Source organism: Pteropus alecto, unplaced genomic scaffold (assembly GCF_000325575.1).
Source record: "Pteropus alecto unplaced genomic scaffold, ASM32557v1 scaffold538, whole genome shotgun sequence".
Classification (NCBI taxonomy): Eukaryota; Metazoa; Chordata; class Mammalia; order Chiroptera; family Pteropodidae; genus Pteropus; species Pteropus alecto.
The window spans coordinates 123748-136419 of NW_006440657.1; the positions used below are offsets into that span (position 1 = coordinate 123748).

Here is a 12672-nt window from a genome sequence, read left to right on the forward strand (position 1 = left end):
GGGTCGGGGTGGGTGTGGGGAGAAAGGGTTGATGATTTTCTTTTCTCGTCGCGTATATAAACAGGATTAACTAATGGCTTCACAATCGGGCAGAACTGGATTCGGATTCCTATTCGCCAACGCCCAGCTCGGGCTGGCTCCTTTCTGTGTCTCGGTTTCCATGTTTGTAAAAGGGTGATAATAATAGTACCTACCTCAGACGTGTACCTCCGAGGCGTGTACCGTATATTTGTCCGTATAAGGCACTTAATAGGAATCCTGGCTCCGAGAGAGTATTGTGGAGAGAAAAACCCGTGTAACACAATGATAAAAAACAAATTATGTAAATTCATTGTAGTGCTTTTCCTGCCCATCAACTTATCCTCTAGAAGAAATTAGATATGAGAGAGACGTAGCAATCTGTACTGATGAAATGATATGCTGTTTGGGAATTAACTCAAAATAGCGGGGATTGGAATTTTCCATGTTGAAAAGTTTAAAGCGGGGGGCAGGGGGAAGATGGAGAACGAGAGCGAGCTGGAGATGAACCACATGCGATGAGTAGGCCTTGTTTGGATCCCGGTTAAGACAAACCAACTGTAAAAAAAAAAAAAAAAAAAACCAACAACAACAAAAAAAACACCTAAGACGTGTCGGGAAAATTTGAAGACATTTTATATTTGATGCGTTTTTAAAGAATTGATTATATTTTTAGTCGTCATAGTGGTATTGTGGTTATGTTTTCAAATTGTCTATCTTACAGAGATATACAAAAATACGGATTAAATAAAATATCTGGGATTGACTTCAAAATACGTCGATGACTAGGATTAGTTTTAAAATCTCAGTAGGGGGAGGTGCAGAGGGGTATTTACAAAACAAAATTGGTTCTAAATTAATAATCGTTTAAGCTGGGTGATGGGCATTTAGAGTTCCTTTTATTATTCTGTCTCCTTCGGTGTCTGTTTGAAATTTTCCATAATAAAATACAGAAAGTCATCTATTTGGTGAGCTTTAAAACGGAGTTGGGGGGAGCAGTGGGTGGGGTTATGGATGAAACAAGATGGCCTTCAGTTGGTAATTGTTAAAGCTGGATGATAGATTCGTATGAGTTTATCATATTCCCTCTACGTTTTTATCCATTTGAAATTTTCCTTAATAAAAAGTAAAAAGCAAAAATAAATTACTTCATCAGAAATCAGGGTAAATGTACAATAAAGTAAATTTGAAAATGTAACCACAAGAAGGAAAAAGAAACACTTGTACATTATTTATCAGCCTTGGTGTCCTTTGTGTGTGATAAAATGCATTGATTGATGAGGAAGAAAACCAGCATCTCATATCTTTTTTATTTTATGCCCTTTCCTGTTCCCTTGTTTGACCTTCTAGGCCATTATCAGAAAAGCTAAGTTTGCTGTATAGTAAGGATCAGAAGATCTGATCCTGATTACAGAATCTTGGGTAAGTGCCTCCCTTCTCCCGGCTTCAGTACTCAAACAAGATAATTTCACATAACCTTAACTGTCCAGGAATATTTTAAAGAATAATAAGTGTTTATCTGGGAAAGTAATCTAAATTCTAAGAAGGGAAGGATGGAGCTGAGTCCGTTGGTGCTTCCAGTATATAAAGTGCCTAAACACAGAGGGCTGTGTAATCTTGATAAAAGATACTACAATTGATCCCTGATAGTTTCGTACCCACATATTGTTCATACTTCGTGGCATCTCACATACAGCATAATTTAGAGGTTAAGAACAAATACTGACTTTCTGAAATTAAATCCTGGCTCTGCCATTTAACTCTGTGATCCTAGGCAAAATACTTACTTTGTCCCCACATTTCCTCAAAAGTAAAAGATAATAGTTTCTACTATATAGGATTGTTGAGAGGATTACATACAAAGTATTGGGACCCCGCTTGGCACGTGTGTTTGCTTTAATGATAATTATAGCTCTATTAGTCCTTCTGGCACATCCTGTTTTACATGTAAACACTTCTAGAAGCAGTGGATACCTCTTTGGAATTGTGAGAAAAAAATTAATACTGTTGGTTCATTTCCTGATTTTCCAGAAACAGCAGTTACCACTAGAACTGACTTCTGAAATTATGACTTCTGACTTATCCTAACACTCTAGAAAGATATCAACTATATTGAACATATTTATAAGGGAATTTCCAGGAACTGTAATTTTAACTAGCAAATCATAACCATATTCACTCTAACAGCTTTTGTATTATCTCTCCTTTGTCTCAGACTCAAAAAAATACGTTACAAAAAAATGAAGTGTTCCAAAATCTAGAAGAAAGAATTGATAGAAATGTGACTGACACGTTATAGGTGCACTTAAAGGTTTATTCCAACAAACTGTAGATGTTCACACTTATTTGTGACATACCTATACACAAAAATGTTAGTATTTGGAGTTGCATTCTTGAATGGCCCATCACTTGCATGAGATAAAGGAACGTTTTCAGTCTCTCTACATTTTCATTTTCCCATGGAGTCACTATATTTACCTTCTTATTTTTTTCCCCTTCTGAAAGCTAAGTTGCAGAGGAAGGCACTACCTGGTGGAAATCTGGTGGAAAAGATTCAATAGATTGGTAGGCACAGGACCCCTTTACAGGAGGCCATTTGGAGAATGATTAAGGGCTAAAGGGAAGGAGGTAGACTGTTAAGCCAATAGGAGTGCCGAGAAGGCAAGAGCCAGGGTAGCCTGAAATGGAGAAAGCGTCAGGGAGAAAAAGGACCTTGACCTGGGCCTTTGAGGTTGGGTGGGACTTTAGAAGAAAAGCCAACCTGAATGGTATGCCTGCAAAGTATATTGTACACTATGATAATTAACTGAAAAGTCCAGCTATATGTGAGATCCACAGATAAGCATAGATCAGAAAATGTTTGTAGATTTTAAATGTGTAGTTTAATATAAATTTTTAGTCACAATATGTGAATACAGTCTCGTAAAACAATTTAAATATTACAGAGTAGACTGTTTCTTTTTCTCACCACCCCAATTATCTTACTCTCCTCAGAGTTAACCATTATCATCAATTCTATTTCCTTCTAGATCTAAATTATATATCTGTTTTAAAATGTATATGGATGGATAAAATAATGTTTTGTGTTTTCTTTTACATAAATGTGGTATCACACTCTGTACTCTTCTGCAACTTGTCCATTCGTAGAGTTCTATTTCACAGTGACATTTCTTTAATTAGCATTATACTCCATATTATGGATAAACCACATTCTGTTTTGCCAGGTCACTATCGATAGCACTAGAGGTTGACTCTAGTGTTTTGTTACTTCATAATACTGCATCAAACATCCTTGGAACCCATTTACAAGTGTTTCTCTAATGCAACATTTATCACTTTAAACTCTGATAATTAAACCAACGTGATACTGGTGTGAGAACAAACAATCACTGTGACAGAACAAATGACCTAGAAAGTGATGCCTTTAAAAATAATAAAAAATAATTGGGAAAAGGGTTCCTTAAAACACCTATATACCAAATAATTGGATAAAGGATGGATTCTTTCATTAATATTAGGAAAAACTAGTTACATATTTGGGAGACACTAAAAATACCAAGAAATTATTTTTAGACAATTGTTTGGGAGCATTTTTCCTAGGCATGACATAAATGCCAAAGTTCACAAAGGAAAAGGTTGACACATTAATGACAGTTTGGAAGAAATATTTCCAACATAACAAAAAAAAGTTAGTACTATTAGGAATCAATAAAAGAAGCAAACAACCTAGTAGAAAAGAGGACAAAACTATTCACGTAAAAAAAAGATACAAATGAATGTGTAAAAAGTGCTCAACATCACAAATTCAAATAAAATATTACATATTAGATTGGCCAAAAATTTTTTTCAAGTTTAATCAGTGTGGGTGAATGAACTTTTGTTTTTGCTGGGAATACAAATTAAAGTGGTTCTTTAGAACTTAAATTTGCCTTTATCGTCAAAGTTATAAATTAGCATGTCCTTTGAAGAGTTGTACCTTCTGAGAATATATCCTTCTGAAATACTAATACTCTAGTATATCTGTACACTGATGTCTAGTACAGAGTTTCTGTAATCATGGAAGTATTGGAAACAACCTGGATATTCACTAATATGGGACTGATAAAATGGTGCATGCAGATTATAGAATGATGTGGATATTTAAAACATGAGCTTGGTATGTGTGCACAGGAGGCCTCTGATAAAGTGGGAAAAGGTACAGAGTAATATATATCTCACCTTTGTCAAGACCAGGGAAATGCATGATAAATATTCACATATGTATAATGCACATTTAGTTTCAGAGGTGTATTATGAAAAGATTTGAAAGCATGCACACTCATTCTGGGTTTGAGGTGTTAAGGGGAGAATGCCTGCATCTTCATGTTTTGGTATTTATATAGGTACGTAAAGGAAAGATCGATAAATGGTGCCATAAAAATTGGGGGAAAATACAGATTTTCAGTTCATAACTTATAAAAAGTTCTAGGTGGGTTAAGGAATTAAAGCCATAAAAAGTCTTTAAACTGAACAGTGAAAGACATTTCATATAAAAGTTAAAAATCTTAACATCAGACACTAAAAGAAAATGGGAAGTATTTGCCCCCAAAATGACAATTCTTGATGTATGAAGAGCTATAAATGTTGAAATCACTTAGGAACTAATATGAAATGCGAGCAAAAACTGAACCCATTTACCAAATTCACAGATTTAAAAGGATAGCCAAATAGCCAGTGCTGACCAGAGTATGAGGTGGGATAGACATTTTTACACACATTTCAAGGGAGGACATTGGTACAACTTTGTGGGAAAGTAATTTGGCAGCATAATTATGCCTCGACTCAACTAAATCTGCATCTGGAAATCTAAGTAATATAAAATGAAGGCAAAAATGTTTTACCTATAGGATAAATGGTGTTGGTTTAGTAAATTGAAGATATGCCCATTTGATGGAATATACAGCTATCATGATGTATGCATGTTAGAGCTTTACTAAGATGGGGAAATACTTGTAATAGCAAATTTTAATAGGGAAGGTCTGGTTTTATATCCAGTATGAGCTCACCTCTTTAAATTGTACAGAAATTAGGAAACTAAGGCAAACATACAAATGTGTTTTTGCAGCATCTGGCATACCCTAGAACTGACCTGTGGGGAACAAGTGGAAAAATTTGATGACTTGTCCCTGAATTGTACCTCCATTTCCTCCATTACTTGAATCACCTCATTTTGATTCACTATTGTACACCCACTGGGGATATGTGTTGCTGCAAAAAGTGCAAGATATGTATGACACAATACCTATGGCAAATAGAAATTAATGATATTACTCCATAAGTAAAACTGACACATGAAATATTTAAATACTAAGCTCTGGAGTACTAACAGCTTCGTGTGGTATTGGAGAAGGGAGAGAAACAAGGACTAGAGTAGTTAGTGGAGATTTAAAGAGGAAATGGGGCTTTCGTGGTATGTAGATGAGGGAGACAAAGAGAGGAAGCATGATTGGAGCCAAAAGTAGGTTATGCTAAGCCAGTAAACAATGTTAGTAAAGCCTGAAAGAGTAGAAACTGAGAGATTCAGTTTAAAACAGCTCAAAATAAAGCACTATATAGTGCCAGCCATTTTAATGAAGGGGCACAGCACATCTGTCACCTGTCCATGGAGCAATGTAAGCTGGAAAGGGAGCTGTGGAGTGCAGTGACCTGAGTAAAGCTATCCAAAAACGTATATTTTCATGTAGGAACCAGGCATGAAAAGGGTGGGTATTCCCTTTTGATATCTGGTTTTTGACTCCCAGGTAATAGCTGCTTGATGTGTAGGATACCCAGCTACTGAGACAATTCTTTAGAAAGGCTGCTTTCCTGGCTGTATTCACTTGGTACAAACCTCGACTAATGGTGCAGGTATTTTCCTGTTCAATGTCATATTTCATTCAGCTTGGGGCTTTGTATAGATGATAGAAATATTTATCGAGAATGATAAACCCCATTTAATGAGAGCCAGGTAAAATTCCTTTTTGTAATTTTATGCATGTACACACAGTTGATGCCAAAGACATACAGTAGGCTCCGCTATCATTCTCAGGTTCCTTCTCACTAAAGGAATTGCTGATGACCAATGTGGCTTCCCAAGGACTTCCTGTCCAGCCTGGCTCTACTATGTATTTTCTATAAGTCTGGTTGACACTAGACCATCTTGCTTTCTTTAGTTTGAATATTAACTATCCCCTTGTTTTGTGGAAACTGTACTGTATTATCCCCAAGGTGGTTTAAGAAACATTTTGTAAGTGTGATAGCTTTCAATATACTGTCCTGACACACTGGCTACTTATCCTTCACAGGATATGTCTGTATATCCCTTTCAGAAGGCTTCAGATTCTCACAGGTTCAGTGTCTGTATTCACAGGTTTTAATGCTCACTGAGGGCCACTGTTACTCTTTAATTTCTGCTCAGAGCTTTTTGTCCTTTCAAGTAGAGGGTATTATTTGCTTAGTGAAAGTACTAGCACCCAGGCCTCTTTTCCGAATAACTGGCTTCCCTCATTCAGGGCTGTAGTTTTTTAGCATTGCTTACCTCTTATTCCCCTGTCAGGACTTCCCTGACTCCTGCCCACATTTTAACAGATAGGGAGGGTATATTCTGTGGGTGAAAGTTGTAGTTACTGGAAAAACCTGCTTTAAGGGTGGTCTGCTATTCCTGGTTCTTTCCCAGAGGTTACTCTGATTTTAACAGTCTGATATTTATCCATCTAGATAACTTTCCTGTACATTTATACACATTGTGGTTTAAAACAAATTGGATCATACTGTTCATAAGAGCTGAGACTGATGCTTATTTCTCTCCCTGTGCTATCTCTTTGAGGTCCTATTGTACATATTACGTAACCTGCCTGTTTACCTAGTACATGATCGATCTTTATATGTCAGTACGTGAATCTCTGCCAAATTCATGTAAATGTGCCTTCATAGTGTACATACATAATAATTTATATTACCATTTCCCTATTGAAGAATATTTAGGTGTTTCCATTTCTTCAGTATTAAAAACACCACTGAAATGAACATCTTTGCGTGCATGTTCACATGTGCAGGTATACCTGCAAGGCACTATGCTAGCTGTTCAACCACATATCTTAAGAACCTGTAAAGGAGGGCTACGGGTAATTTACCACATTCCATAGATGAGGGAAAGGTTAGAGCTCACATATCTTGCCCAAGGCTTCACAACTCATAAATGGCATAGCCTAATTGAAGTAGAAGTATGTCTGACAGCAGAACTCATTTTTTCTCTGATGCCACAATTATAAGTTGCATGTCTATAAATTAGTTTTTTTTTTTTCCTTATATTTCACAAAAGTTCATCTTCATTGCAGATACCTACTTTTCCTTTCTAGGTTGTGTCTCCCACCTCAGCCATCCAGACCATCCTAGAAGTTCTGTAGGATTCCATCTGGGAAAACACTAGGAGTTCTTCGAAGAGCAAGAAAGAAGAGGATTGTGTAAGTCAAAGGCATGGTTGTATCTGTCACACCGTAAGAATCAGAACAATGATTTTTTCATCTTATTTTACCAGCTTTCTCTGCTGTATTTTACTCTGTAGATTATTCCTTTCTTTCCTTGAAACTCTCAACTTCTTTGGCTTCCAAAATAACATTCTTCTAATTCCCCTATGGCTGCTCTGACCATTTTCATTTATTTGTGGTCTCTCTGCTCACCCCTTCTTTCCTAGGTTTTCCAAGAATCCCATACTTGATTCAGTTTTTCTTCCTCTATTCTCCATGAATGATTTCATCGACTCTTAGTTTCCTCTTCCAGCTGTATGATTACTCTCAGATCTCCATTTTTGGCTCTGAGCTCTCACCTGAGCTTTAAAGTCACATGTTCAACTGCACACCTCACACTTAATAGATCCAGTACTGAACTTCTTTCCTCTCTAATCCATCTCCTCCTCCTCTTGATGCAGTCTCATTTGGTGATAATACTAATGACCTAATCACCCATTCTCAGACCCTGAAGTTATCAATAGCTTCTCCCTCACCAGTTTATCACCTCCAACAAACTATTGCTGAAAGTGGTGTCATGTATCATTTCTTGTTTGCTCTCAAAGTATTCTGTGCCTATAACTGTTGTACAAACCTTGCTTTGTTTATTTTTAATTTATTTTTAATTGTAGAAATTAGACATTTATATACCTTACAGTGTGATCACCACAATAAGTCTAGTACCCATCTGGCACCATACAGTTATTACATTATTATCGACTATATTCCCTATGCTGCATTTTACATCCCTGTGACAAATTTTATAACTGGCAGTTTGTACTTCTTAATCCACCTCATCTTTTTCACTCATCCCCCCACCCCCTCCCATCTGGCAGCCATCCGTTTTCTGTATCTATGAGTTTGTTTTTGTTTTATTTTATTTTGTTTTCTAGATTCCACATATAAGTGGAATAAAATGGTATTTGTCTTTCTCTGCCTTTTTAGCATAATAACCTCCAGATTCATCTGTGTTGTCACAAATGGTAAAATTTTCAATTTTTTTTATAATTAGCAACTATTCCATTGTATATACATACCACATCCTCTTTATCCATTCTTCTTTCTGTGGACGCCTAGGTTGCTTCCATATCTTGGTTATTGTAAGTAAGGGTGCAGTGAAAATAAGGGTGCCTATGTCTTTTCAAATTAGCGTTTTCAATTTCTTCAGATAAATACTCAGAAGTGAAATTGCCGGGTCATATGGTAGTTCTATTTTTAATTTTTTGAAGAATCTGCATACTGTTTTCCATAGTGGCTGTACCAGTTTACAATCCCCCACTAACGTTACCGTTTTATAATTGTCACTTTAGATGTTTGACTCCCTAGCGCCTAGCATAGTACCTGTTCCGAAGCAGATACACATTAGTGTATGATGAATGTGTGAAATGCCTATTTCCTATGATTTCATTGCCGATTCCAAACTAACCATCAAAAACCAGTGCCCTTATTAATTCAGTAATTACCCAGGCTTAAACTTGCAGAGCCACTTTTAACTCCTCCCTTTCCTTCATTTACCAGGTTCTATATTCAGTTTCCATTGAGTTTGTCATCAACTCATTTTGCTTCCCGTCACCTAAATTAATCTTTCTTAATTCTTTCAATTTGCCATTTTTCCTGTTCAGAAGTCTTGAATTTTAATTCCACTGCCTTTTGTCATTTCTTCCCCATTTAATTCCTTCTTTCTCCAAAATTATATTCCTGTCTTTTGAGTGTTATCAAAAAACTAATTTATGGGCAGGTCTGATGAGTGATTGGGTGGGGTGAGAGTAGTGGGTGGTAGTGAGGGTCAAAGAGAGGGGGGAGATAGTAGGTGACTTAGAAGTGGGCTTGAAATGGGATTTGAAATCCAGATTCCAAGAGAATAGCATGTTTTGTGCTTTGATGAGCCTTTATGAAGTGTGGTGTGTTAAAGGTCACCATAGAAAACAACCAAGTAAATACTTTATGTATTACAGTGGTTGAAATAAAAACAGGGTTGAATGAGTTCCAGAAAGCAGGGTTCTCAAACTCGTGGACAACAATCTGCAGAAGAAGACAATTTCAAAAAACCAACTAGAAGCAATATGCAGAGAAGTAAGATGAGAGGAGCCTCCTCAGGAAAGAAGACCTCTGGTCCACAGCAGAAGAATCTGGATCCGGCCCTTCCAGGCCGATGGGGGGGTCGCTCCACAGAGAACCCCCCTTCAGGATCCGTGAGGAAGACAAGGAAGAACAAACAGAAAGCTCCTGGAAACGGAGATGGTGGCGGCCCAGGCTGACCCCACTGTTGAAAACAAGGAGGCTTTAAACAATAGTGTGGAAGTTAAAGTGAATATTCCTGACGAGCTAAAACCATGGCTTGTTGAGGACTCGGATTTAGTTACCAGGCAGAAGCAGCTGTTTCAACTCCCTGCTAAGAAAAATATCGATGCAATTCTGGAAGAGTATGCAAATTACAAGAAATCACAAGCAAATGTCGATAATATGAAATATGCAGTGGATGATGTCGTGGCAGGAATAAAAGAATACTTCAACGTGCTGTTGGGCACTCAACTGCTCTACAAATTTGAGAGGCCCCAGTATGCCGAAATCCGCATGGCTCACCCAGATGCGCTGATGTCCCAGGTTTATGGAGCGCCACACCTACTGAGATTATTCGTAAGAATCGGAGCAATGTTGGCATATACGCCCCTTGATGAGAAGAGCCTTGCATTATTGTTGGGCTACTTGCATGATTTCCTGAAATATCTGGCAAAGAATGCTGCATCTCTGTTTACTGCCAGTGATTACAAAGTGGCTTCCGCTGAGTACCACCGCAAAGCCCTGTGAGGGTCTACTGACCACTCACTGTTATGTCTGATATCTATAAACACTTTTTGTTCTTAGTCTTTTTCTTGTATAATTGATGTTCTTTAAAATTGTTAATGTATAACAGGGCTTATGTTTCAGTTTGTTTTCTGTTTTGTTTTAAGCAGAAAATAAAAGGAGCGCAAGCTCCTTTTCTCATTTCAAAGTTGCTACCAGTGTATGCAGTAATTAGACAAAGAAGAAACATTCAGTAGAACATTTAATTGCCTAGTTGACAACATTGCTTGAATGCTGGTGGTTCTATCCCTTTGACACTACACAATTTTCTAATTATGTGTTAATGCTACGTGACAAAATGCCCTGATTCCTAGTGCCAAAGGTTCAACTTAATGTATATACCCGAAAACCCATGCATTTGTGCTCTTGTTTATCGTGCTTGAAGTAAAACAGCCCATCCTCTGCAAGTCCATCTCTGTTGTTCCTTAGGCATTCTACCTTTGCTCAAATTGTTGAAGGATGGTGGTTTGTTTCATGGTTTTTGTATTTGAGTCTAATGCACGTTCTAACATGATAGAGGCAATGCATTATTGTGTAGCCACGGTTTTCTGGAGAAGTTGCTATTTTAGGAATTGTATTTCAGATCTTAAATAAAATTTGTTTCTAAATTTCAAAGCAAGTAATTTGCAGTGTGTCTTTAATGTTACTGAGGCTTACAAGTCAGCAGGCTCAGGAAAGATCTAGGTGGTATCAAAGGAGAGCTCTCTTACTTAAAGGATTCCTTTTTCTGTTGGGTGTGGCAGCCAGGAGCATCTGGTCAGGCCAATTCCCCTCCTCTGCCCTTTCAGTGTGGCTTCTCAAGGTGGGATCACTTTCCAGTGCTGCTTGGAAGAGGGTTTTGTTTCCCAATGCTCCTTGTCCCTATAGGTTGAGCTGGGAGAGCATAGTTAGTGGTCACTGTAGAAGTCCCTTAACACTTAACGCTTTGCTCTTTACCACCAGAGGAAGCCTGAGTGCACCCTTCAGTATTACTTCACTCAGAAATACTTGTCGATTTGGGGCCAAGGACAGCAGTTTCCCCTAGTTCCAGTATTAATGTTATGTTCCCTGTTTTTATAATCCCTTGGACATAGCATTGGGAATCCTAAAGTAGGGGATCTTTGGAGAAGAGGGATAGGATAGTGTTGGATGCCTATGCTTATGAATCTGTCTTCTATGGAAATTGCCCAGTCAAACCAAGTTTTTTTCATAACAGAATTTTATATTTTTTATTTTTCAATTATAGTCGACATACAATATTAGTTTCAGGTGTACAACACAGTGATTAAACGTATTTTACGAAGTGATCACCACAATGTTTAGTGACCATCTGTCACTGTACAGTTATTACAGTATTAATGACTATATTCCCTATGCTGTACATTTATATCCTTGTGACTTATTTTATAACTGGCATTTTGTACTTAATCCCCTTCATCTGTTTTCTCCATTCCCCCACCCCTCCCACAATTTTTTACTTCTTTAGCAAAAGAAATATTACATGGTTACTGCAAAAATTTTAGAAAATACAGTAAGAACAAACATGGAAGAATCCTATATAATCCTACTGAATCAGGGTCCCAGCAGCAACTAAATGGAACTCAAAATAGATGATTTGAGGGGTTTAATGATTTTTTTTTCCCCAAGTTGTCAGCAGGGGAGTAGGGTCATGGTGTGTATTAATCTGCTAAGGCAATCACATTAAAGTACTACAGGGTGGGTGGCTTAAACATTTATTTTCTCATAGGTTCTGGAGGCTAGGAATCTGAGATACAAGTGTCAGCAGGGATGGTTTCTTCTGAGGCCTCTTTCCTTTGGCTTGTCGATGGCCACCACCTTCCTGTAACTTCACATGGTCTTTTCCTCTGTGCCTTTGTCCTAATCTTATAAGAACCCAGTCATATTGGATTAGGGCCCACCCTAATGACCTCATTTGAACTTAATTACCTCGGTGAAGACTCTCCAAATACAGTCAGATTCTGAGGTACTGGAGTTAAGATTTGAACATGAGAGTTTGGAGGTGACACAATTCAGCCTCTAACATGGTGTTATCTCTAGGCAAAGAGTAGGAGGGGAGGAAATGGGAGGAGGGAGTAGGGGGGACGAGTAGGAGGGGGAGGGGTTACTGGAATGGTAGACAGTTGTGATCTTCAGGATGCAGTCAGCTCAGAGACCTTGAAGAGAATGGAGAATCCAGGACAGGGGTGGGGGGATGCAGAGATAAATACCTGACCTTACTCTTCCCTACTTTTTATCTCCTGCTGGGTATTTCCCTTTGGCCAAACTGGAAGCCAAAGGGCAAGGAAGA

The 12672-nt window shown here is 37.8% G+C and overlaps 1 protein-coding gene across 1 annotated transcript in view; it reads left to right on the forward strand.

Annotated features, from left to right (window-relative positions):
- Positions 1-11004, forward strand: part of MORF4L2 (mortality factor 4 like 2) — a 15150-nt gene extending 4146 nt beyond the window's left edge. The window contains 3 exon segments of the mRNA XM_025051078.1: positions 7395-7499; positions 9497-9786; positions 9788-11004. Coding sequence (XP_024906846.1) covers positions 9521-9786; positions 9788-10349 — 828 coding nt within the window. The 5' untranslated portion in view covers positions 7395-7499; positions 9497-9520 and the 3' untranslated portion in view covers positions 10350-11004.
- Positions 11005-12672: the final 1668 nt, after the last annotated feature.